Below are 24,605 nucleotides of genomic sequence, written 5' to 3' on the forward strand. Positions count from 1 at the left end.
ATTTGGGTCCTGATGTTTTATGTGTTCCTCACACTTCAGCTTCAATTCTGACTCCTGTGAGGTTGTTAGTGAAGTGACAAAACATGATCCCTAAATAAATCTCTGTGTTTTTCTCCAAAAGCCAATCTGTGGTGACAGAAGAGTCAGAACAAGTGAACTCAGTTCAGGTCCTGAGAGATGACTCACTGTCTCGCATTGGCTGGTTTATTACTTACACTGACTTCAGTCTGGTTTCATCAAGAGACAGGATTTTCTACGAGCCAGACACTTTGGAGTTTGAGATCTGCGGCTAGTTCACACAGAGCCTTTTTGCTGGCTTGTTTCTGGCTGAGATAGCTGCACACTTTAAAAGACTGAAAACCAAGAAGGATGATTTTCAGGAGCAAGCAACAATATTCCAGCTGCAGAGACTGAACTGGCTTCAGGCAATGCTGGAGGAGAGAGTAAAACAAGCAGCCAGGCTCTGCTAAAGGATCACACATGAACAACTGTCCTCAAGGCAAAATAAAAACGAAATGAACACGTGAGTTTGTGCTCAGAGCTTTGGCTTCTGAGTTTTACAGTATTGCACTCTTTTAAATGTTTGTTAAAACAGAAGTTTGCATAGAGTGTTACTCACAAAAGTTTAATACATAGTTTTAACACATTATCCTCTATCTAAAACCATTACAACACAGAATTTTTTGCTACAAACTTTGACAGTTTGTACTGTAGTTTGGTAGCCAGCTATATGTAGCTCTACTGACAGCCCAGTGTACGGTGAACAGTTAAGGACATCCTCAGGTCTCAGGATGTGGTCTCAGTTAGCAGGAAAACTTCTGTCATTTGTCAGATGAAACTGCTTCACTCAGGCTTCATTTGTCAAACCAAACAGCATCAGAGGAAACAACCTCAGGAATGCTGGTGTTGTAAATTTCAACCATCGAATTTTGATGATGCAATCTGAACTTCCGCTACCCTCAAAATAAAATATCAGTTCATGTTTTACCATTCTGAAGCCATTTGGTCTGATGCCCTCTGGTATGATGCTGTTTTGTCTGACAAGTAAGGCTGTAAAGTCTGACCCCTTTTTGATCTGACAGTGTTTTATCTGACAAATGACATAAGTTTTCCTGAAAACTGATACCACTGAGACCTGAGGATGTCCCAAGTCACCTGCCAAGCAGAGCTAACGTTACCTCACTCTTCATTATTATCAACAACAGTTTAGCCCATGTTTAATCAAAATTGTATGTTCACATCATGTGCTTGGCTTTTTTAAACAGACCATACAAAGTGTTTGGTGGTGTTGGACTCTAACAGGTGGACAAATCTTGAAGAAACCAGTCAAGAAAAGGTTACTTACTGTCTGGCCTGACAGAGGGATCTGTGTGTTCTCTCTGTCAGTGTGTGCTCAGCCATGAGACATGAAGTATCAGATGGTTTCAGTCCTTGTTGGCTGGAAGAAGAAGAGACATGTTTTTAACCTCTATTCAAACAGTCGGTTAATAAAAGAAAAAACATCCTGACATATTTTCTCAAAGTGCACTGTTTTTGCAGAGCATCTAACATGATGTTTTATCACAGAATCACTGAGATGACACACTTTAACACTGACACTGCATACCTCTAAAAGCGTCTATGGGTGACCATTAAAAACGTTCACTATCATATTAATTTAAGTGGACATAAGCTATACGAGTTTTTGTGCCTCCAAGCTTAAACACTTGGTCTGGAGCAACCTGGTATTCAGTTTTACAAATGCTACAGCTTATCGTTATAATCAGCTCTCCATCTTGATAGGGTGATTGTGATTAAGTAGCACGTGAGAGTAGGGATGAAACTATATGGTACCTATGCCCAGTACTTGGCAATCGGTACCAGTACTCATCGGTACCAACTTTCAATACTTTTTTGTGTTTATGTGGTAAAAATATACATTTTTTTTACATATGTATTCTCAACAGCAATCCTTGTATCCTTGCAATGCTTTGTTCATGTCGGAAAATTGGAAAACCACCTACTCTTCCTCTCCCTCACAGTCACAAGGACGCATTTAGGTACCTTAACATGGTACCTTTTGATTTTACGTGAATTGGTACCTGGTACTTTTGACTGAAATCGGTCGATACCTATATATAAGTATCAAATTCAGTACCCATCCCTACGTGAGAGGAAAACCTGCAGACTTAAACCATCAAAAGTTCCTCCAAATCAGTTGTCCCATCTGCAAAGGCCCCAGACCTTTGACTTAAGACACCTGGACCTAAGATCTGTTCCCAGTCCAAAGCCCCGTTTCCACCAAGCAGTTTGGTTTTGGTCAGTACGGTGTGGTATAGGTTGGCTCGGTTAAGCCTGGTCCTGTTTGTGTTTCCACAACCAACTGTGCCCCCTTGTGGTAGGCGGCGTGTCAGCTGGATGACAGCCACATCAGTAACATCGTAGTGTGATGCCATAGCGGCACGACACAATGTACCTCGTTAATAAATTCAACGAAGAAGAAAAACACAACAGAATAAACATGGAGTAATGATGAAGACATCCAGCATTTCATTCTCTTTGTGATTTCCATTTGGTTCTTTGATACCAAGAACTATCAGGTTCTGTTAGAGTGAATACTGTGTGCCACCAGGAAAAATGCAGCCGCTGTCGCACGGTAAGTGACAATTCTTTTGACCAATCAACGGTCTGCAGTGTTCTAGCTCCACCTTCCAGGATTGGATGGGGTTAGCTTGGCACCCCTAAGGAAGGGTACCAAAGAGTGGGATGGCTCGTCTCGGTCATTTGGGGGTCTAACACAGGATGAGTCAGTGGAAACGCCATAAAATGCATGCTGTGTCAAGATAAACCAGACTGAACCGCTTGGTGGAAACAGGGCTTCAGAATGTTCTCCTTTTCTCCCCACATTTGTTTTCTCTCTCAAGCTGTCTTATCAAAATAAAGGCAAAGAAGTTCTCCAGAATTACCGTCCAAGTTTCCCTGAGCTAAGTCTTAAAGCTTTAGCGTAGCACTCACCAGTTTGCTCAGCTGTCCTCTCCGTCTTCCATTCTCCCTCTCTGTCTCTCCTCCCCCTCTCTCAGTAAAACTAAAGCAGAGGGATCTTCACAGGTTTTTCTGGTACAAGGCCTCGTCATTTTGTCATTTCACATTTACATAGTCCTGAAAATACAGGGAGACATTCAGTCAGTTAATACAGTGTTCTTTTTAGTTTCATATTTCACAGACAGCATGTCTTAATGTCCTGAATCAGAGCGGGACAGAGATTACATAATAATGGGCATTTGTCAAGATGGAACAAATATAAAATAGACATTGTACAGTTTTCCATGGCTTCCTGGGAAATGATTCCATAACTCAGTGATTTCCAATAATGCAATACAAATTTGTGTCTTGATGTTATATAAGAGTTGAGTCTAGACCCATCCTATTTCTGAGGTGTGATGGGATCATTTCAGCGATGACCCTACAAAAAAAAATCTCCACCATTAAAACTAAAGATGGGCTGATTAATTGGGCTGACTAATGGTGTCCCAAAATATAGCATCACCTGATGACCATAGTCTTAAAGAAAAATACGTCTGCAGACACTGTAGGCAGTCTGGTCTGTGTGGAGAGTGTTGAGCAGTACAAGCACTTCGCACTTTAAAAAAAAATAGTTTTAATTTATTTTATTTCTTGTTAAATGAGCGTTCCCTTTACGGTTCTAATCACTTTGTCAGTTTTGTTATGTGTTGTCTCATGCCGACAGTTACTGTTAAAAGATGGCTGACTCCAGTCTCATCTGATCAAATTAATGTTTTCCCATCTTAAATGACAGCATCTTGGATCTAAAACATACACCAGCCAATGTTTATTTTAGTGTCAGTAGGATGTATACAATAATTCAACAGTGAATAACAGTTATATTCCAAAATCCAAAGCGTAATCCATTTTTTTCAAATTCCACAAATCAATTAATGATGCATCTTAATATTAAAAAAAAAACTCAAAAAAACTCGGCATGCAAATTGAATAATATGAATTGAACGAATATGCATTTTCCCTGGCGGCATATTCTGGTTTTCAAACCGGCACGCCAGTTACTTAACTTGTATGCCACTTGTCTGAAACTGGTATAATCCATTTTGTACGGATTCCTTTTTGTTGAAAAATGAAAAAAAAAAAACCTGTCTGAGATAAGTGGCAGACCACAGATGAAACTTGCATGTGTGTTTGAAAACTAGAATATACCACAAGAGAACTGACATGCCAGGTTAAAAACTGGAATGTGCTACTGGAGAGCTAGCATGCCAGATTGAAAACTTGAATGTGCCACTAGGGGAATGGCATGCAAGGTTGAAAAGTGGAATATGCCACAAGGGAACTGGCATGCCAGGTTGAAAACTGGAATGTGCAACTAGGGAACTGGCATGCCAGATTGAAAACTGGAATATGCCAATAGGGAACTGGCATGCCAGATTAAAAACTGGAATATGCCACTAGGGAACTGGCATGCTAGTTTGAAAACTGGTATGTGCCAATAGGGAACTGGCATGCCTGGTTGATAACTGGAATATGCCAATAGGAATCTGGCATGCCAGGTTGAAAACTGAAATGTTCCAATAGGGAACTGGCATGCCAGGCTGAAAACTGGAATATGCTACTCAAAAACTGGCATGCCAGATTGAAAACAGGAATGTGCCACTGGTGAACTGGCATGCCAGATTCAAAACGGAATATGCCAATAGGGAACTGTTATGCCAGGCTGAAAACTGAAATGTGCCACTAGGGAACTGGCATGCCAGTTTGAAAACTGGAATAAGCCACTAGTGAACTGCCATTCCAGACTGAAAACTGAAATGTGCCACTGGTGAACTGGCATGCCAGGTTGAAAACTGGAATAAGCCACTAGTGAACTGCCATTCCAGACTGAAAACTGAAATGTGCCACTAGAGAACTGGCATGCCAGGTTGAAAACTGGAATATGCCATTAGGGAACTGGCATATACCACTCAGCTGCAAGTGGCATGCCGGATACTACTTTTTGTTCTTGCTGTCACTCTAGAATACCTTACTGCCTCAGATGATAATGAATTTATGAAATTATGGATGTAAAGAAATTTATACTTTTTTTTTTTTAATCAAATGTAGAATTGACATTTTGTAGAGCAGCTATTGGCTGACCTTGTTCTACTGGCATCAGCCTTTGAAAAACTGATGTTGATTGATAACTAATTAAAATCTGAAGTACTTGAAATCTCAGTGCAGTAACCCACAGCCAGTAGACCACAGCTCTGGTGTTGTATGAGGAGCAGGCCCCACATGTGTCAGAGACTTTGCAGCAGCATATCACAGCGCTGTGTTTTGGCAGTGATAAACTGCAAACACACAGCCTGTCTGATGCAGACAGTGCGTCAGCAGACTGCAGATTGTCATTGTTGGCGTTCAATTTTCACTCTGCACACGTAGAGGAAACCAAAATATAACAACAACACAGTCAGAGGAGATAACACACACTCAGATATAAGCCTCTTTTCATTTCTCCGATTGTACATCCTCGATTCCTCTCCTCCAATCTCATCCCCTAATCTCAGATACAAAGGAGGAGGAGGCCAGAAAAGGATGCAAGGAGGGAGGAATCTAGGCAATAAAAGTGCGCCAGAATGAGAACACCAGCTGAATAAACTATGCAGACACAACTTACATCCACCTACTTTTAATTCAATCCACATCCTGGCAGGATGGAAACGATGTACTAAAGGAATCTATTTTTCAGACGTGTTTAAGGCTTCTGATAGTCGGGGGCACCTGTGCATCCTAACTCTCCTCTGGGGAGCCTCCTCACTCCTACCTTCTCAAGCATTTTACAACTTAGGAATCAAGACATCCTTCAAGATGTTATACTGTGATCGATTTCCAGCTCCCAGCAGGAGAGAGGAGACGAGGAGGTACAAAATGTAGAAATGTGAAGAGCAGAGTGAGACACCTCTTGAGGAACACACTGTCTGATCTGTGTAAACCACTTTAAGCTGCTCACACTCTGCTGCCCGCGAGAGTCAACACACAAGATCTGCAGCTCTCTGTCAACATCCCCAGTAGACTTTACCCTGGCAGCATCTCAGAGATGAGTTTCTCATATCAAAAGTGGAGCTGCACTGAAGGAAAGAATTGATTCCAGTTCTTTGCAGGAGAGTAGCTTCACTTCTAGGCTGCAGATCAATACTTAAACAATCTGTGTGGTTTAAAATGATGCTCATTAGCAGTAGATAGTATGTGTAAACATAGAAAAGACAGATCAAAGAAGGCTATTCTAATTCCATAAATTAAATAGAGCCCCCACAGAGAATTATCGAGTTCTCTGTTCTGTTTCTATGCTGCTTCTCTTGTAAATGATCTGTTTTTATCATTGTTTGGTATAAAAACAGAAAACATTTATGGAAGACGTACCTGATTTGTGGCACCTCAGAAGAAAGAGGTGAACTTCTTGCCAAAGCCAGAGATAGCTGAAGAAAACAAGAAGAGAAGAAGGTCAAAGGATGCCGTGTGAGAAGGGGGAACCAAGACTTAACTTGTGATGTTAGTATACACAGTCAATGCATATATGCAGAAAACTGTTATTCCTCAACTGTCCACATGAGGCAGTGTTTTAAGTCTAAGGAGACCCTCCTGTTTTACGTTGTTGTTTGCAGCTACACCATGGTGGATTTTATAGTATTTTTCTGGATCAAGACTGCTGTGCATTTGTTTTGGATTAACAAATTTCCTTTTTAACACTACTTTCCTGTGTTCAAGACAACTTTTCACAGGATACAAAGTGACGCAGAGATGTATTTTATATGTTGCAATGATTTTTAAACATAACAAGTCAGGGAGGAGTGATTCTGTAAATCTTGCAGCTGTATGTGGAAAAAGATGAGGTGCAATGTTTTTCTTGTGTTCTTTTGTTAGTAGCCTGAGTCTGGGATACAGCCGCTAACTTTACTACTAAGAAATGAATTAATATGGATCATGCCTACTTTATGGTCTTTTTCAAGAACTGTAAAATTAAGTAGCAGATGTCAAAGTGGCCATGTCAGTTTCATGAAGTACCTTCAGCTCCATTTCCACCAAGTGGTTCAGTTCCGTTGTCTTGGTACTGTATACATTTAGTGGTGTTTCCTTTGACAAACCCCAGGACATGTTCCCAAATTACCGACCTGTACCGTCCCACTTCTTGATACCTTCCCGTTGGGGTGCCAGACATACTGATCTGACCCCGGAAGGTGGAGCTAGAAACACTGCAGTACGTTGATTGGTTGAAAGAGTTGTCACTTTCTGTGGGACAGAAGCTGCATTTCTCCAGGCAGCACACAGTCCTCTCTGAAACAAAGCTTGATTGTTGTTTGTAACAAAGAGCCACATGCCAATCACAAAGCAGACGAATTGCTGGATATCTTCTTTCGTTGCTCTTTGTGTACAGTCATGTTTTTCTTCTTTGTTGGATTTATTAGCAGGATACACTGTGACACACTGATATGCCATCACGCTATTATGTAGCTGATGCGGCTACTGGCATCCATCTTACACGCTGCCTACCAAGAGGGGGCACAAATGGCTCAGAAACACAAACAGGTTCAGGGCTTGCTGATTCGACCTATAACAAAAGCCCTGTTTCCACCAAGCAGCACGGTTAACTGGGATGGTTTCAGGATGATTTAGTATGGTATGGCTTGGTTAAGACTGGTCCTGTTTGCGTTTCCACAGCCAACCGTGCCCCCTCCGTGGTAGTCAGCGTGTAAGCCAGATGCTGATAGCAGCATCAGCTAAATAACAGAGTGACACCATAGCAGAGCAAGTGTACCCACTAATGAATCCAATGAAGAAGAAAAACACGACACTGTAGCCCTAAACAAAAAGCAACGATAGATGACATCCAGCAACTTGTTTTCTTTGTGATTTACATCTGGCTCTTTGTTACAAAGCACAATAAAGATTTGTTTCAGAGAAGTCTGTGTGCCACCAGGAGAAATACAGCAGCCGCTGCCACACGGTAAGTGACGATTCTTTCGACCAATCAACAGTCTGCAGTGTTATAGCTCCACCTTCTGGAACTGGATTGGTTTAGTCTGGCACACCTATCGAAGGGTTCCAAAAAATGGTTATTTGGGGATCCATCACTGGATTAGTCAGTGGAAACTATGTAAAATGCATGCCGAGACGAACCGAACAGAGCTGCTTGGTGGGAACAGGGCTTGGATCCTGCACAGTCCCCTTTAACCTACTACAGCCATTTTCAAATCACCATTCCAACCTTTCTACATCTACTAAAATCTCAGATCCTGTTCTTGCTGTGGTCTTTTTATGACTAACATCTCAACAGTATGTGGAGCACATGTCATTTCCTCAGGACTTGTGTGTGTCTCTTTAGTCCTTTTCTGTCTCTGTCGTTATTCCTCGTCTCTCTGTAGTGACTGTGTTTCTCCATCGTTGTCTTGTATCATTAATTTTTGACGTGTCTGTGTTGTCATTTCATTTGTTTCCAGTTGTCATTCAAAATTCCATCTTGACATGTGAGCAGAGTTTGGAGAGTGCCCTTGGTAGGCTCATTTAGTCATCAGTTTGGTGAAGTACCGTGTTCATCAGTAGACACAGTTGAGCATTTTTCAACTCAACTACAAAGTTTTTTGTTATATAATAACTTGTATAAATGTGGTGTTTACTGCTCTGTTTGTTCTACCTTCGCCCAGTTTGCCGGCCTGCTCAGCGGCTCCTCCTGGCAGGATCTTGGACAACATGCCTTCTCCCTCCATGCCAGGCTGACCTGCTGCTGCGCTGCCAATTCCTCCCGGTCTAGGCGCTGCCTTTGAGCCTGGATTCCAAAGCAGAGAGAAAGAGTAAGAGGGGATGTCAGGAAGAAGAAGAAAGAACAACAAGACAGAAGGATTCATAAGACAAGGAGTCAGGATCAATGCAGAGCTATTATTAGGCGGCATCTGCCATTACACATATTTTCTCACGGTGCTAAAATCTTTTGGTCCCTCTTCATTACGCTTTCCCCAAATAACTTATAAAGAAAACAGGAGATTGGTAGACTTCTCTTTTTTTTTAACTTCGATCACAAGGGGCCAATTCAAATGCTACACCCCAGCCCTTGGTTTTGCGTATGCACATGTAGTAAAGGGGTGTCCCAATTCTCTGTAAGATCAAGGTGAAACAAAGACAAACTGGGACCTCACTTGAAACCAAGGGCTATAATAAATTTCTCATGATGTCAATATTTATATTAGATATCCAATCCTTTGCTACTCAGTGTTAGCCATGCTTTGAATTAGGGACAGATGGATTATCGGCCAGGCTGATTATTGGGGCCGATATTTGGCATTTTGGGGCATATCGGCATCAGCCATTTTTTAATCCGAAAGCCGATGTGAAACCCATTCCAAACAGTGTTGTTTTGGCATTGATGCAGCTACGCCGCTGTCTTAGCACTGTCCCACCCACAGTAACATCTGATTGGTTACAGGCAGAGCCATGGCTTGGGTAACAGCCAATCAGCAGTGAAAGCCGTGTGCATGCATCGCTGGCTCCCTCTCATACACAATACGTTTTACTGCCTCTTAAAAAATGATAGGGAATGTTTTAAAGTGCAGACATTCAGGAGCTGCTTGTTGATGCTTCTCTACACAGTTCCTCCATCTACCCTATGGAAACCCAGGATGGTTAGAAAATTGAAAATCAGTCATGTGAAACCAAACAGAAAATTAATTCAACTGCATAACATGCCTGTAAACAGCAGCACTAACTCAATTCTGTCCAGTTTTATTGCAGTAACATATAGAAATTTTGGAAAACTTTATTTGTGTCGCAAACTCTAGCCATTTTTTTTTTAATGTTTTCATTTAACTTTACAAAACATGCTGATGAGCATTTAAGTGTTGGAGTTTGTATTGTTCAAAAATTTTAGGCCAATATTTATACTTTGACTACAAATTAATATCAGCTTCAAATATTGGTTATTGGCCCCCTTGCCTACCAATAATCAGTACCATTATCAGCCCTAAAAAGTCCAAATCGGTCCATCTCTACTTTGAACTGTTGGGTGTATTCTGAGATTGCTTGTTCTAATAAACTAGCTAACAATGCTACAATGACAGCTAGAGCTAACGGTAGCTACACCAATGGCAGACCAGGGTGACAAACTAAAAGCAAACAGACTTCAATACAATGAACTGCATTTCATGATAAGCTGCATTCGGGGTCTGCTTTAGCTACATGAGCTATGGTACACTAATGTTACCATAAAGAAGCTACATAATAAAGCTTCTGAATACCGTAACATTGGCTTTTGATAGCTTAGTTGTGTAATGCAGTACATTTTAGAGAAGTTTTTTGCTGTGAATTAATCAACCTAATCTGACATAAATCTATCAGCAGTTCGTAAAAAATGTGTTTGGTTTGGAAGTAATCAACAGTCGCTTTGCCCACGACAGCCAGCAAATGTCTAGGGGTAATGACGTAACAGGAATCGAGTGGTGTTCTCTTTCTAAGAATTGTGTTTTTACCCCTCTGCTTTGGCCCTCAAAACAGAGGTATAAAGGGAAGGGGTAAGATAAAAGGGAAGGAGAAAGAGTGATAATTGGGATCGGTCCTAAGTCGTCCAAAGCCATCCATTGTCCAACAAACAGCCGATCCGATACACATGAATCATTTCACTGAAAGAGCCACTGATGAACGGTGTCACCCATATGCCAAAAAGAGACTTAATGTTTCACTGTCCTGCAAAAACCACACATTGCATTTGACATGTGATCTTCTGATGATCTACAAATAAATTGAGGATACTTCCCAGAAAAAGCTTGTTAAAACTAAAAATATTCCAGCTTTGTATTAAAGGGATAGTTCAGTTTTTTTGAAGTGGGGTTGTATGAGCTCTATGTGACCACTAAGGACATTAGATACAGTAGAAAGTTGTCTCCTCTCCCTCAGTAAGACACAAACTGTAATCGATGGTGACGAGGAAATAGGCGCTAACAGGGAAATACCGTACCAGATTCAAAGGCTATTTTCTCTGCCTACAAAAACTAAAATCAAAAATTAATACCACAGTTTAAGAGTACGCTACATAAAATAATTTTTAAGTGCATTAAGTCTTCAGAAATATAAACATTATCCAGACCTAACTAACCGGTCATGTATCCTTCCGCACAGCGCTAGTGCGCTCCGTCCCCCCTCCTCCTTTCAGCTGTAGGGAATGTAAACAAGCTATGCTTCGGGCGCTGGTTGTGGCCTTGTGTAAGTTTGATCAAGTATCGTAATTCTTTTGTTTGTACTCTAAGGATTGTGAGGCAGCGTGGGAAATTCAAAATGAGTGACTATGACAGCGACGATGAAGTTCCATTCACTTTGGAACCAAAAGGATACCTGTATGAACCGGAGCACAAAGAGCTGCTACGGATGGCGACTGAAAGGAATACAGAGGAAACATCCGTGGACACTGGACATCAAGATGCTGAGTGTTACTGCTGCCATGATTGTTGTTGTTGTTGTTGTTGTTGCTGTTACAGGACACTCCATAATTCAGAAGAGCAGGGAAATCTGTGTGATGAGTTATACAGACGGCTTGAGAGCCAGCAGTGTCCTCAGACAAATCCTGAAGAGTGTCTGTAACCAAGTTCCACTTGTGACAGCAGTAACACTCAGCATCTGTGGGCATTGAGTCACAGCTCAGACATTTACACCACTGAGTATTTCCCACTCTATCTGGTACGGTATTTCCCTGGTAGCGCCTATTTCCTCGTCACCAGCGATTACAGTCTGTGTCTTACTGAGGGAGAGGAGACAACTTTCTGCTGTATCTAATGTCATTAGTGGTCACATAGAGCTCATACAACCCCACTTCAAAAAAACTGAACTGTCCCTTTAATACTGACTCGTAGCTGCACCTGATCATTCCTTTTGTCTTTTGTAAAAAAAAAAAAAATCATAGAATAGGACAAATTTCATCTCAGCAGCAGATGTGGTTAAAGGGATACTTTGTAAACTTTTTTGCACTTTTGCTAAAGAATAAATGTCATGATCAGTCAGGGGTAAAAGTTGTCGCTTTCAGTCATAGATTGATTCATTACATGCCTAATGAGCCAATTACTGGAGAAACGATTAACTCACAGCCTCATTAGTTAACCCACACAGTCTGATCTTCAGCTATAAAACCAAACCCCTCTACATGTTTCCGCTGTGGGATTATCTACAGATTACTTAAAACATCACACAACTGTTACATAACACGTGCAGAGTGGGAAGCAGCTGGTGAGGCGTGGGCGTGGTGGTGGGTGTCTCACTGTTTGTGGAGATTATACTGTACCTATGCCTGTAAGAGGGGGCTGGGCTGCTTTGTTCGCCATGACGGGCGCTGCCTTTGCGCCGATAGCTGTTGCTGGAGGTGTGTCAATCTTGGCCTTCAGGAACAGAGAAGAGAGGAGAGGAGAGGTCATTTAGTGACATACATGTGCACTGGAGACAGGAGATACAAGAGGACAGTGAGACAAGGCAGAAGCCATAAAAAGATGGAGTAGAGGGGCTGAGTGGGGCTGTTTCTCTAAGGTAGTGTGTTGTGACAGCTCACTAAATGACATGAGAGATGACTGACTGACTGACTGATGGGTTGTAATGTTGTCAGCATGGTCAGCTGTCAGTGTGAAGATCCCTCTGTTTATAGTAGTTCATGACTAAATATCAACTAACTGATGATTTTTGCTGTGCTAGCTCACTTCTGGATCTCTCTCTTTTTTTTTTTTAATAGGAATATCAAACTAATGCTTTTTCTGTAGCTCTACAAAAGCTTTCACATAATGAAGACAGCTCCCTGCCAGAAGTCTGAAGCCTCTGGGTGCCTTGGGTTTGCAGATTGTGGGGGTTTAAGTCAGGTATCTTCCAGGTCGGTGTTTCTTAAAGTGAGGGTTGGTAAAAAACAGTACTAAGTCGGGGGTTGCTGGGGATTGAAAGTTGGAGGAGAAATGGAGAAACTGGAACAAAAATTAAAAACAGCCTTAAAGGATTGTTCCTTATAATTAGATTTTCAGGTGTTACAGATTTCAGCATATATGATTTTGTTCCCTATTTTTATGACAGTGTTTTTTTTTTGTGGAAGAACAAACAAAGAATAAAAGGGAGTTCACATTATTCTGGCCAAACAGAATCAAGCAGCTGTGATGACTGACACTGATTTATAAGAAAGCTGCTGTACACTGACAACAAGCTACTAAAAAACCCTCTCTTAAAACAAACCTAGAGAGACAGAAGAAGGTGACAGGATGTGGAGCATAACTCTTTTGAAGCTGAGTCATGTTTGAACAGCAGTGAAGGATGGCTGTGAAGTTCCAAAACTGTGTTCACAGAAAAATCAGAAACAGAATTTTACTGTCAAATAAGTCCTAACACAATTTATTATTGTTATTATCATTATTATCATTATTATTATTATTATTATTATTATTATTATTATTATTATTATTATTATTCATAATAATTCTGACTTTTTTGAGATCTACCTTACTGATTAAACTAGCTTATTTCTAGTCTCACTGATCCCTCTCTATCATATGCAAAATTGTGCATGAATAACTTGCTCTGACTTTGGGAAACAAATATATGATGATACAATCAGGGAGTTTCTACTCCAAAGACACAAATTAAATGAATAAATGATAAGATTATTAACTTTTTAATTTTTTTTTTAATTTTTTTCAGGCTTTTTATGTCTTTAATCAGAGAGGATAGGACAGTGGCTAGAGAAGGAAACAGCTGGATTGGACCCTGGCTGACCTCATTTGGGGGTCATAAACTGTATTAAATCTGGATGAAGTCTCAGCTAACCAAAACGATCGTTAGTGGAGGCCATATTGGATATGACACAAGCTTTAAAGGTCCCATATTATACAAAAATCACTTTATTAAGTCTTTCAGTTGAATTTCCGGGTCTTTGGCTTTCCTCCCAGCCCACAAAATGTGATATTTAATGACAAAACCTGCACTTAGTAGTGCTTGTAAACGTAATCCTGACCTAAAACGAGCTGTTTGGAATTTCCAGAGTTTGCTGACGTCAGCGATTCCCTTTTTTGACCAATCAGGAGCAAGTCTGACCTGATTGGTCCACCGGAGCAAATACCCCTGAACCCCCTCCCTGCCTACTCCTCCCCCCACATCTGGAGAGAAATCTTTCCAGCAGCGGGGAGAGGAGTGTGGCTGTTTTTGGCTGTAAACAACCACATAGTTCCATGCACAAGCTTCCCATCTCTGAAGAAGACAAGACTAAGTGGCTAGAGTTCATTTATCAAGGAAATGTGTTAGCTACACTCAGTAAAACTCTGCATGTGTGTGCTAGTCACAGCCGACTGCTTTTCCAACTTTGGACAGTACAATAGAGGGCTAGCGAATAGACTGGTCCTGAATCCAGGCGCATTACCAACCATCCTCCAACAAACCTCAGACCCTGGAAATGTGAGTATTTTAAATGCTGAGTGCTTTGGAGCAGATGTAAGAGCTTTTCCTCAGTGTCCCCCCTGTCTCTGTGTTAGCTTCAGGATGCTAACCTTAGCTGCAGTTAGCCTGTTGTTTTAGCCTGTAATGTTACAGTAAACGAGCTTCACTGTTTTCTAAACTTTGTGCACTCAGAGCTCGTGGCGCCGCTCTCAGTGACGCTGAAGAGCGGGGCGGTATCAAGTGTGGCTCATTTACATATAAAGGCCACGCCCACTAAATCAGAGCGTTCTGAACAGAGGGGCTATGAGAGCCTGGAAACAATGCTACTGTGCTTGATTTATTGGCTTTTTGGACCAAAACATGTTACTAACATTTCATGAAGACAACAATGATCTATATTAAACTGTAGAAAAGGAGCAGAATATGGGACCTTTAAGCATCCTTTCTAACAGTTAACAGGCGCTCGTCAGTCTCGTGAGCTGAGCTGTGCATCTGATTGGACTAACTTCTGGTCCTAATATCCACTAAACCACTAAGTTAGAAAAAAAAACACCCCATACAGTGTGTGCCGATAAGACAATGTGGATGCTGATGAGGTTAGCAATTCAGACTCATTTTATTTATTTTTTACAGGGCTATAAATGTTGTTAAAGTCTGTTTTTATGGCTTGGTGTGTACGTGGTTTCCAGTCCTCCTGCAGCCAGTCTCAAGTGTGATCTCCATTAACAGCAACTTTTAGCACTTTTACATAGGTTTCACTTTTCTACACAAGATAGTGCTCCTTGGGCATGACCTAGACCACTAGACTATCTGTGCCCCAAGATTACCTACCACGGTGCTTCCAATGGTTGTTTTAAGCCTATAACTTCTAGTTAGTGAAACTAAGAACTGTTACAACATCTAAAAAAGTTTTTTTTTTTTTTTTTTTTTTTTTAATTTCCACCTCACCTTTAGTCTGAGTTGACTCAGATGGGAAAATACTGAATGATACTTGCTGAGTTATTGGGAGCAATTCAAAGTTTTTTAATTTGAATTTATCTCAAAAGATTTGTATGCAGGCTTGTCTTAAAACCTAAAACTTATTTAAATAGTACATCAGTTTGATTCTCAAACCAGGAAGCAGAGTTAGATTTCCTGCTATCTGTAGGCCCTTTCTGTTACTCCTGTTAGAAAATCTCTGCTACTATAACCCTGACTTACCAGGCATTGGACTGAAGCCAAGCAATCACATAATATTCTGTTAGCTTTCCCTGACTCAAGTTGGGCTTCAACAGAGCTGATATGTGATGCATTACGAGGCATCATTCACCTTACAGAATTTCATTATTTACAACTCTTTAATCAATGCTTTTAATTACACAAAGCAGCAAACATAAAGTTTAAGTGGATGAGTTTGCAGACTGAATAACAATCATATGAAAAATGTCATTTTCTGTTTATGACTTCCTGTCAGGGCCATTCCCCAGCAGAGCTTTCAGAATAATTTCCCAGACACTTTGCTGCATAATTTGATAGCAGACCATATGAATTATTTCACTTGGCTTCCCCTCGGATAATACAACAATATGAAAATCATGAATGCCTTTTAGGAGCTGGAGGAAATCATGAATAATTTTGGGATACTTATAATGGCGACAGTGGCTTTGTAAACATGGTTTGCATTGCATTTGTATAGCAGCCACAGACGGACTGAATTCCAGAAGAGAAACATAAAACTATCTGAATTTTCACAGTTAATGTTATATTCAGAGTTGAAGAGCCCAGAGATTGGTCTGGGTTTATGAGTGTGGAGGAAACGCAGGTTTGGCAAGCAGACATTTGAGGTGCCAGTTTCTGGAGTGTGTAGCAGACAGTGAATCAGCTACATTCAGTTATCAGCTGCCTCTGTGTTAATCTCTGTGTTAGATAAGGCCTGCCAACAGACTCGCACCAGAATATTAATAAAATGGGAGGTGATGGACCAGCTTCTGTCTCTGAGGAGGTAAGATGGAGAGAAAACAGGGACTGAGGGTGGGAGGGAGGGAGGCAACATTTGGGACTTTTTTGGTGCTTCTGTTTTCAAAAGTCCCTGCTTTTCTTTTTCATTCTTAAATTCAGCCCATCTTTTATAAAAACCTTGAAAAATAGTCTGTGATTCTTCACTCTTTCTTGTAGTCTTCCATACTCACCATAGGGGCTGGCGTGGTCCCTGTTGGACCTGCCTGTCTGGCCTGCCCTGCAGGTCCCCCAGCCGGTCCCATCTGCCCAGGCTTTGCTTGGTTCTGCCCCATGCCCATGCCTTGTCCCTGGGCCGGGGACTGCTGCTGAGGACCAGTTGTTGCTGCAGCACCCGGCTGCCCTGGCCTTGCTGCAGATGTCTGGGCTTGTTGTTGGAGCTGGGTCCTCTGGCCTGGGGCCCCATCTGTCGGGGCACCTGGACCACCCTGGCGACCTGATCCCATTGGCCCACCAGCTGGGCCCTGAGCACGGGAAGCACTACCAGACCTGGAGGAACCTGGATGGAAAGGATGGATATACTTTTTTAGTGAAAACTTTTGGTTCAGGACAAAGTTCAGTGTTCACTTTTCACAGCAAACATGAGCAGGACGATAAAACTTGTTGAGTTGGGAGAAAAAGACCATGACATCCAGAGCCAGCGAGATATATCATACTGCTGAAATGATTTCCCAGGTTTATTTGATTTTTTGAAAGTTTGGCTTTTTTAAAACTTTATTTCATGAAATAACCCTCCCACCCCCCAAAAAAGAACAAGAAGGTTTTTTTTTCCTTGTTTTGATGGCATCATAGTTCTGCATCACTTTAAAAAAAGGTGTGGCAGGGCAGATGAAAGGGTGACAAATGTTGCGCGAAAAGATCAAACCAGTGATTTAATGAGTACACTGCTAAGAACACGGCCACAGCTCTGCCCTGGGAGAAAACATTTAACTGAAAGGGAACGCTTGATATAGTTAATTAAAAACTGTTGATCCCTGAGGGGACGGTTGATTGTAGAAGAGCATCAGACTCATTCAGAACAACAGGGGAAATTAAATGCTCCTGCCTTAGAGCCCCCTCACTCACAACTCCACTCAAAGGCAATTTCCCAAACATAATAACGTGATCGCTCTGGTTACAATCAAGAATGCGTGCCATGGTTTAGGAAAACTTGTGAAGGTCTGTGGCATGTAGTTATAAAACTGTCATTTGAGTGTGAAAGGAGCACAATCCACTGCATGAACTCCTAAAGACGTACAACCACACAAAGAAGCCTGCGAACTAAAAGTTCTTGAACAGTTTTTTCACTGTGATTTGAGCTAAAATGCAAACCTCAGAAAAGAATCTGCCTACGAGGTTTACTTCTTAACCCTTGTGCGGTATTCGTTTTGAATACCTCATAAAAGCCTTCCGGGTCATATAGGACCCCGTTTTGTATGACTCATATACGCCATGTAGATCCAAATATCCACTAATTCAGTGTTTCATCTTTAATGTTAACTTCCCTCCAACTGATTGAAACAAATTTTAACACTTTTTTAAGATTATATCACATCATTTACCTAATTTGCATAAAAATACACATTTTGAGTGAAAAAAAACAATAATTACAAATTATGATTTTGGAAGTCCAATACAATATATTATATTTTTAGTGAAGTGCATATGTTAAAGTTCAGACAAAATATTTTTTTAACCCTTTCATAGTTTTTGAATGGCAACAAAAACTTTACATTAACTGTATGCGGGGTCATCAAGGACCCAATTTTGTTTGACTCATATATGGCATGTAGTTTAGAATTATCTACAAATTCTATGTTTCCCTTATTTGTCAGTTCCCTCCAACTGATTGAAATTATTTTTTACACTTATTTAAAAATTGTATGACATCCTTACCTCATTTGCATAAAATTATATATATTTTTGGCATTAAGAACAGCAATACTTACAATTTATGATTTCTGAGGTCAAATTTAATATTATGGATTTTTAGAGAAGGGTATATGTTGAAGTTCAGATGAAACATTTTTTTAATTTTTTTTCAAAGTCTTTGAATGGCAACAAATACTGACATTAACTGTATTCAGGGTCATATATGACCCGGTTTTGTTTGACCCATATATGATGACATGCAGATTAATATCATCTACAAATTCTATGTTTTACTCAATTTGTCAACTTCCCTCTACCTAATTGAAACAAATTTTAGTCATTTTTTTATTTATGATGTCATTGACTTAATTTGCATAAAATAATACATATTTTTGGGGTTAACAACAGCAATAATTACAAATAATAAATTCTGAGTTGCAAAATATATAATAGGTTTTAAAGAGAGTGGTATATGATGAAAGACACAAATCATTTTTTAACTTTTTAACTTTTTTTTTAACTCTTTAACATTTAATAATGAAGGCCTTTCGTGCCATTCTGTTGTATAAATTACCCATGATGCCGTGCAGGGAGGGATACTCAATTGTATTTGAAAAAGAGGTTGATTATGCTTAACTGCTGTAATTTTCATGTAATTACATTAAAGGCAAATACATCTTTAAAGAGCATCTTGATGCCTTCGAGTCATCAGAGACCGGAATGCCGAATGAATCACATTGTCCTTTTCCTGTGGTCTGTATTTTGTAACGCCTTATAAGATACTTAAGTTTGCAACTAACTTTTAAAATTCTTTTAATTATCATTTTTTTTAAATGAAAGATGATGTCCTGATTCTGGTCTGATTTGCTGTACAATCTCAGGGAGATAGAGTTACTGGTGCATGGTCAGATGAGTGTAAACCTGACCCGGTTCTTCTTTCTGGAAGTAAGCCAGTTTGCAGGAACTTTCTTCTGCTAATTATCAGGTTATGGGCTCATAATTTGTTTTAAATGAAGATATTTTGGCACCATTTCTTGTTCTGGATATTTGCCAGACTTTCTGCTGCGTAGAATCCCAATGAGGTAATGTCGCAGTTAAATTTAGACCTTAAAGCCGTGAAAAGGACCACCCAAATTATTTCTGAATGAAAGGTTTTGCTGCTTCTTCTACGTGTTACAGATGAAAAACATAAAAGTAGTATTACATGAATAAAGCAAAATGTGACCATGAAAATAAATGTCAAATACTAAAGTGGAAATCGTCTCCGAGGTCAAATGATTTAGAGTTATAGTTCAGTTTAAAGTCTGGACATAAAAAGTTCAGTTTTAGGGTGTGTGTACTGGCGGCGTGTACCTGGTGGTTGGCCCTGCATGTCTCCTGGCGGCTGGGACTTGCTGCGTGAGGAACGGTGTGGGTCGCCCTGTCTAGAAGATCGCTGACCATGATGGTGTCCAGATGGATCTCGGGAGTAATCAGAAGAGTGATAAGCTCCAGACCTCGATTCACCCCGCCTTCCTGAAGATGAAGACCGCCCTGAAGGGTCATGGCGCATTGATGGGTCTTTGGGGTGCCCCTTTGATGACCTAGAGGACCTCTGCTCATCAGAATGACGTGATGAGGTTGAATGTCGGCCAGTGCTGCCGTGGTGCCTGTGGTCACGGGAGTGTCGCCCTCCGTGGCCATACTCATCCTGGGGCCATAGGTCCTCCTCAGGAGGCTCATCATAATCGTGGTAGGTGTGTTTCACACCGTGGCGGCTCCTCCCAGATGAGTGACCGTAGTGCCGCGAACTGGAGCGTGGCTTCTCAAACCAGTCTGTTTCTTCTTGGCCCAGATGGTAGGCTTTGGAAACCGAAAGCAGATCACAGTCAATCTCCATGTCGTTTGGAGACAGCGGCATGCAGGCTGAGAGAAGGAGGGAGGCAGGAAGAAGAAGACCAACGGCATGCAAAAGAAAAGAGCAAGAGGGAGAAGACACAGAAAGAAAGGCAGACAATAAAAATAAAATTTGGACACCCATGCAGAATACACTTCACATCACTTCCACACATTACCAGCCAGTTTAAACCAGACAAAAAAAGACACTGCAAAACTGACAATTTCAGCAATTTCCTTTTCTTTTGGAAAGTTAGTTTCAAATTCAGTTTAAAAGTTTTAATGTCATGGAGGAAAATGTATTTTCATCTTATTCCCGTAGAGATTTTTATAAGACAGCGTTGAAGCTACTGGCTCCTTGTGAAAGATCAGGCTAAAGAATAGAACTGGACGTGAAAGAACAGTTTTGCAGTGTAGACACAGAATTCATGAACAAAGGCACATGTATACAAAACTCAACAATATAATTAAAGAGTAATCCTGTAAAGAAAAAACATTGCTTTGGTGTCGTGCAAAGGAGACCTTTCAAGTGAATTAGAGTGTAGCGTACGGAGAAAAGTACCACGCCGAAGAACCATGCGAATATTGGACAGACAGACGACTGGACGGACAGGCGGTAGGACGAACAGGCAGGCAGACAGACAGACAGCAGTCCACTGATAAGAGAGCTCCAAGTGGCTCTCAGGAAGAAGACAACATCAGCATGCAACAGCTATCTTTTCCTTTTTTTTCTTTCTCTTTTTCTTTTCTAAGCCTATCCCTGGGTGGGTGGGGGACGTTTAGATAAACGGTGGGGGCAGTAGTAGGTAGTGAGACTGTGGGCATTCAGCTCCCACAATTACCTTCACTGTCTGACACAGCGCAATGATAATCGTCTATTATGTATGTATCGTCCGATTTGTAGACATGGGTCCGGGGAAGGTCCCGTATGTGGTCTTGTACATCTGGGAGCGAGTGGCTGGAACCATACTGGCCGTAATAGTAATGATATTTACTGCTGCGGCTGTCATATGGGTCAGGACCTAAGCTTGATGATCGCCCAGAACCCATAAACCTCCCCATAGGACTGAGTGGGCTCTCCTCTTCAGAGTACTGGCGGGTTGGGTGGCGCCCTCGGCTATAGCCAGATCTGTAGGAGCGATCATCCCTCTCGTAAGATCGGCTGCGATACCCAGAACAGTCTCTGGCTGAGATCTTGTCCATGCCATAGCCGGTGGAACGGGAGCGGCCAGTGGAAGTATAATAAATCCGATCGTCCTCCTCCATCATTGAACCGTAGTATCGACTAGCGTGACTGGTGCCACTGCTGCTTTCGTAAGCAGTCCTCTTAAAGCCATAATCCTCTATCAGCTGGCGCCCTCGAATGTGAGCGGAGGGGTAAGCCCCGCCTACTGAGGCATAAGAGGCCAGGTCTGCCTCCACATCCCGAGCCTCTTCGATAGGGGAAAACTTAGAGATCTTTTGCTCCATGCTCCCCAGTTTTCTGTGCTTGCTGCGCTTGGAGGACATGACAGCAGGAGCCAGAAGGCCTCTAGAGGATGACGAATGTTTCTGTACCCCTGAGCGGATGCTGCCGTGTTTGTAGTCGAAGTCATAGTAATAGGGGGATCCCCCACCCATGCTAGCGCTCACGCTGCTGCTGCTGCCCCCTAGAGGTCCGTGCCTGTAGCTGCTCTTACCCCTGCCATGGTGGTCGTACAGGTCTTCCTGCATCGCTGCTTCTTCTTCAGGTGCCCTGCCGTAAGCGGAGCTGCCAGATCCCCCACGTGTCGTGCTGCCAATGGTGCTGCTGTGGCCATGGATGTCGCCTGGATAACGCCCACTGCCGCCATGATGCATCATGTCCCCTGTCATCGTGCCCAGCCCATCTTTTGCCGTAAGCTCACTCACATCATCGATCATCATGTAGTTCCTTGGGATGTTTTGCTCTAAGCCAGGGGCCCCGTACATCCCATCTGCAGTGCTGTAAGTAGAGGGACTGTCTACAGAGTGCCCGTAGGCATTGGAAACTGTAGAGGTGTACTGTCCATAGGAGCTTGCAGTGGTAGTAGTGTAGCCATACGTATTAGCGGTGGTCGTGGTGTACTGTCCATAAGAACTAGCTGAGGTTGAAGTGTACTGGCCATAAGTGCTTGGTGGCATGGTCGAGTACCCACCGTAGCTGCTGGACACTGGTGCTGAGCCATAGGGGCCATAGGAGCTGGCCATGGTTGTTGATCCAGTGTACTGACCGTAGGAGGGGGCACTACTGGAATAGGTAGCATCCTGGGCTGTTGTAGTAACAACAACAGTTGGGTTACTGATGGTCTCATAGTTGGTGGGCATCTTGTGCTCCAGGTCAGCAAGCGAAGTCTGCCTTGGTCTCCCTGGATGGACTGTCAGGATATCAGCTTGGGGCTGCCCAGGGTACGGGGTTGTCTGGCTGGGGTAGGAGGACACAGCACTTGGATAAGGTGAGCTGTGGGTGGGGTATGGGGGCTGACCAGGTGGTGCGGGCCCAAAACCTGTGTGGCCAGGCCCAGGTTGAGGTGCAGCTGGTATCCCAAGGTCTGTCTGGGGGTATGGGGGTTGAGACTGGGGGTAGGTGTGAGAGGGGTAGGATGTTTGAGACTGGTAAGAAGGTCCTTGAGGAGGGACGTGGCTCTGGAGAGGTGTTGGCTGTGGCAGTGCCTGGGACTGAGACACTGTTGGATAAGGTGGCTGGTTGAATGTGGAGGACTGGTACGGTAGACTTGATTGCTGACTCGGGGCTGGTGGTTGGCTCTGAGGGTACTGACAGGAGAGGAAGGAAGAGGTTGGTGGGTACTGGGCAGATGTGTTTAGGTCACTGGTGAACTGGCTGAGAGGGGCAGTACTTGGCCTTGTTGACAGCAGACCATTGGTTTCATGGGATGCAGCTGCAGCTGCCAAACGTAAGTTATTCAACTCACTATCAGACATATAGTCCCTAGTGTCCCCCATACACCTCAGATAGGCAATATCCCTCCTCTCCCTCTCCTTGACCAGTGTCTCTTTCCTTTGATGGATGCCCAACTCCAGGTATCTCAGTTTGGCATCAATCTCTTTCTCTTCCTCCTCGAGTTCAGCTTGCTGCTTTCTCAGCTTGGTGGACTCTTGCTCCACGGCCTTCAGCTCATGGGTAAGGTCTTTGAGGAGGCTGGCTTTTGCAGCAAGGCCAGACCTGGAGCTGGGCTTGAGGCTGGGCACGGAGGGCAGGTAGACCTGTTGAAGGGCAGGTGCCATCATGGGCAGATGAGCTGCTGTAGTAGTCTCGTCCGGAGGAGGGCTGGGCAGGGTTCTCTTGACCTTTCGGAGCAGTGAGCTCTGCTGCAGAGCTGCCAGCTAGAATGAGACAAAGAGGAAGGGAGAATATGGGGAGGCAAAGACCGATGGAAAGAAAGGGAATGGAGAGGGGTGACAAGTGATGGGAGCAATCAATGGAACAGGTGAAATGGAGGGAACAGAAGACATTTGCCGATACCAAATGCACACATGAGAAAGACAGGAACATGGAATGGAAAAAGACGATAGAAGGTTAATTAAATTGCAGACAAGATCAAATAAGAAGGAATGTGATGGTAAAAATTTATTTGGAACAGAATATGAAGAGTGAGGACAGATGTATGTAACAAGACAGAGGAAAATAAAAATAAAATATGAAAAGGATACAAAGGCACAGAAAAGGCAGGAGAATGGGTAGTAATCAAAAGATATCACAACGAGATGGTTAAAAGTGGTGAGAGGATGAATTATGACCATAACAGTTGAACAAAACAGAACGGCAGGATAAGGAGGAAGGAAAACTCAAATTGAGAAAAGGGTCAGTGAACAGAGGAAACAAGCAGAGGATGCAACAACAGGGATAAATAAGGGAGACAAGGAGACACAAAGACACAGAGACAAAGACAACAGGAAACAAGAATGGAGCTTGTGTTAGAGGACATGGAAAACACTTACATTAGTTGAGTTTGTGTTGCATGAATGTAATTATTATTATTATTAGATTATAACCACATTCCAAATCCAAGTTAAGACCAAGCATTGTGGAGGGATGACGTTTTTACAACGCTAATTTCAAAGAAGCTGTGATGCTGTCTAAAATGTTTTTACTATATTAAATGACATTTTGATAACAAGTCATTTCACCAATATGTTTCACAATAATGCGATGAAGTGGGAAATATCCCTCTGTTTTTATTCTTTAGCATTTCAAAAAGTACTGTTTTGTGGATATTTTATTCAGTATCCCATCACTTATGAAAACAGGGTTGCAGAATGAGAGAAAAAGTGGTAGCAACTTGAATTAGACAGTCTCAGACATGACATATAATAACTGAGAGTATCACCTCCAGCTAAGCTTGTCAACTTAATAATGGATTACCAATCAGCTTGTAACAAAGTGGTATCGACAGATGGTGCGATAAAACTTCATTTAATTTGTATTTAATTATTTGGTCTGAAGTGTCTCT

The 24,605-nt window shown here is 42.1% G+C and overlaps 1 protein-coding gene across 2 annotated transcripts in view; it reads right to left on the reverse strand.

The window, feature by feature from the left end:
• Positions 1 to 24,605, reverse strand: part of bsna (bassoon presynaptic cytomatrix protein a) — a 197,813-nt gene that overhangs the window by 14,959 nt on the left and 158,249 nt on the right. The window contains exons 8-15 of one of the 2 annotated variants that reach the window (XM_074682147.1): positions 21,816 to 23,478; positions 19,615 to 20,103; positions 16,584 to 16,909; positions 12,299 to 12,392; positions 8,675 to 8,806; positions 6,406 to 6,461; positions 2,995 to 3,138; positions 1,346 to 1,438 (exon numbers count right to left, since the gene is read on the reverse strand). In XM_074682147.1, the coding sequence (XP_074538248.1) occupies positions 6,421 to 6,461; positions 8,675 to 8,806; positions 12,299 to 12,392; positions 16,584 to 16,909; positions 19,615 to 20,103; positions 21,816 to 23,478 (2,745 nt within the window). In that variant the 3' untranslated portion in view covers positions 1,346 to 1,438; positions 2,995 to 3,138; positions 6,406 to 6,420. Of the gene's footprint in view, positions 1 to 1,345; positions 1,439 to 2,994; positions 3,139 to 6,405; positions 6,462 to 8,674; positions 8,807 to 12,298; positions 12,393 to 16,583; positions 16,910 to 19,614; positions 20,104 to 20,978; positions 23,479 to 24,605 lie in introns of both variants that reach the window. The other variant, XM_074682146.1, reaches the window with a different exon arrangement.

Source organism: Halichoeres trimaculatus, unplaced genomic scaffold (genome assembly GCF_033239565.1).
Source record: "Halichoeres trimaculatus isolate MK-OKI-2021-1 unplaced genomic scaffold, fHalTri1.1 fHalTri1_scaffold_11, whole genome shotgun sequence".
In the NCBI taxonomy this organism is placed as follows: domain Eukaryota; kingdom Metazoa; phylum Chordata; class Actinopteri; order Labriformes; family Labridae; genus Halichoeres; species Halichoeres trimaculatus.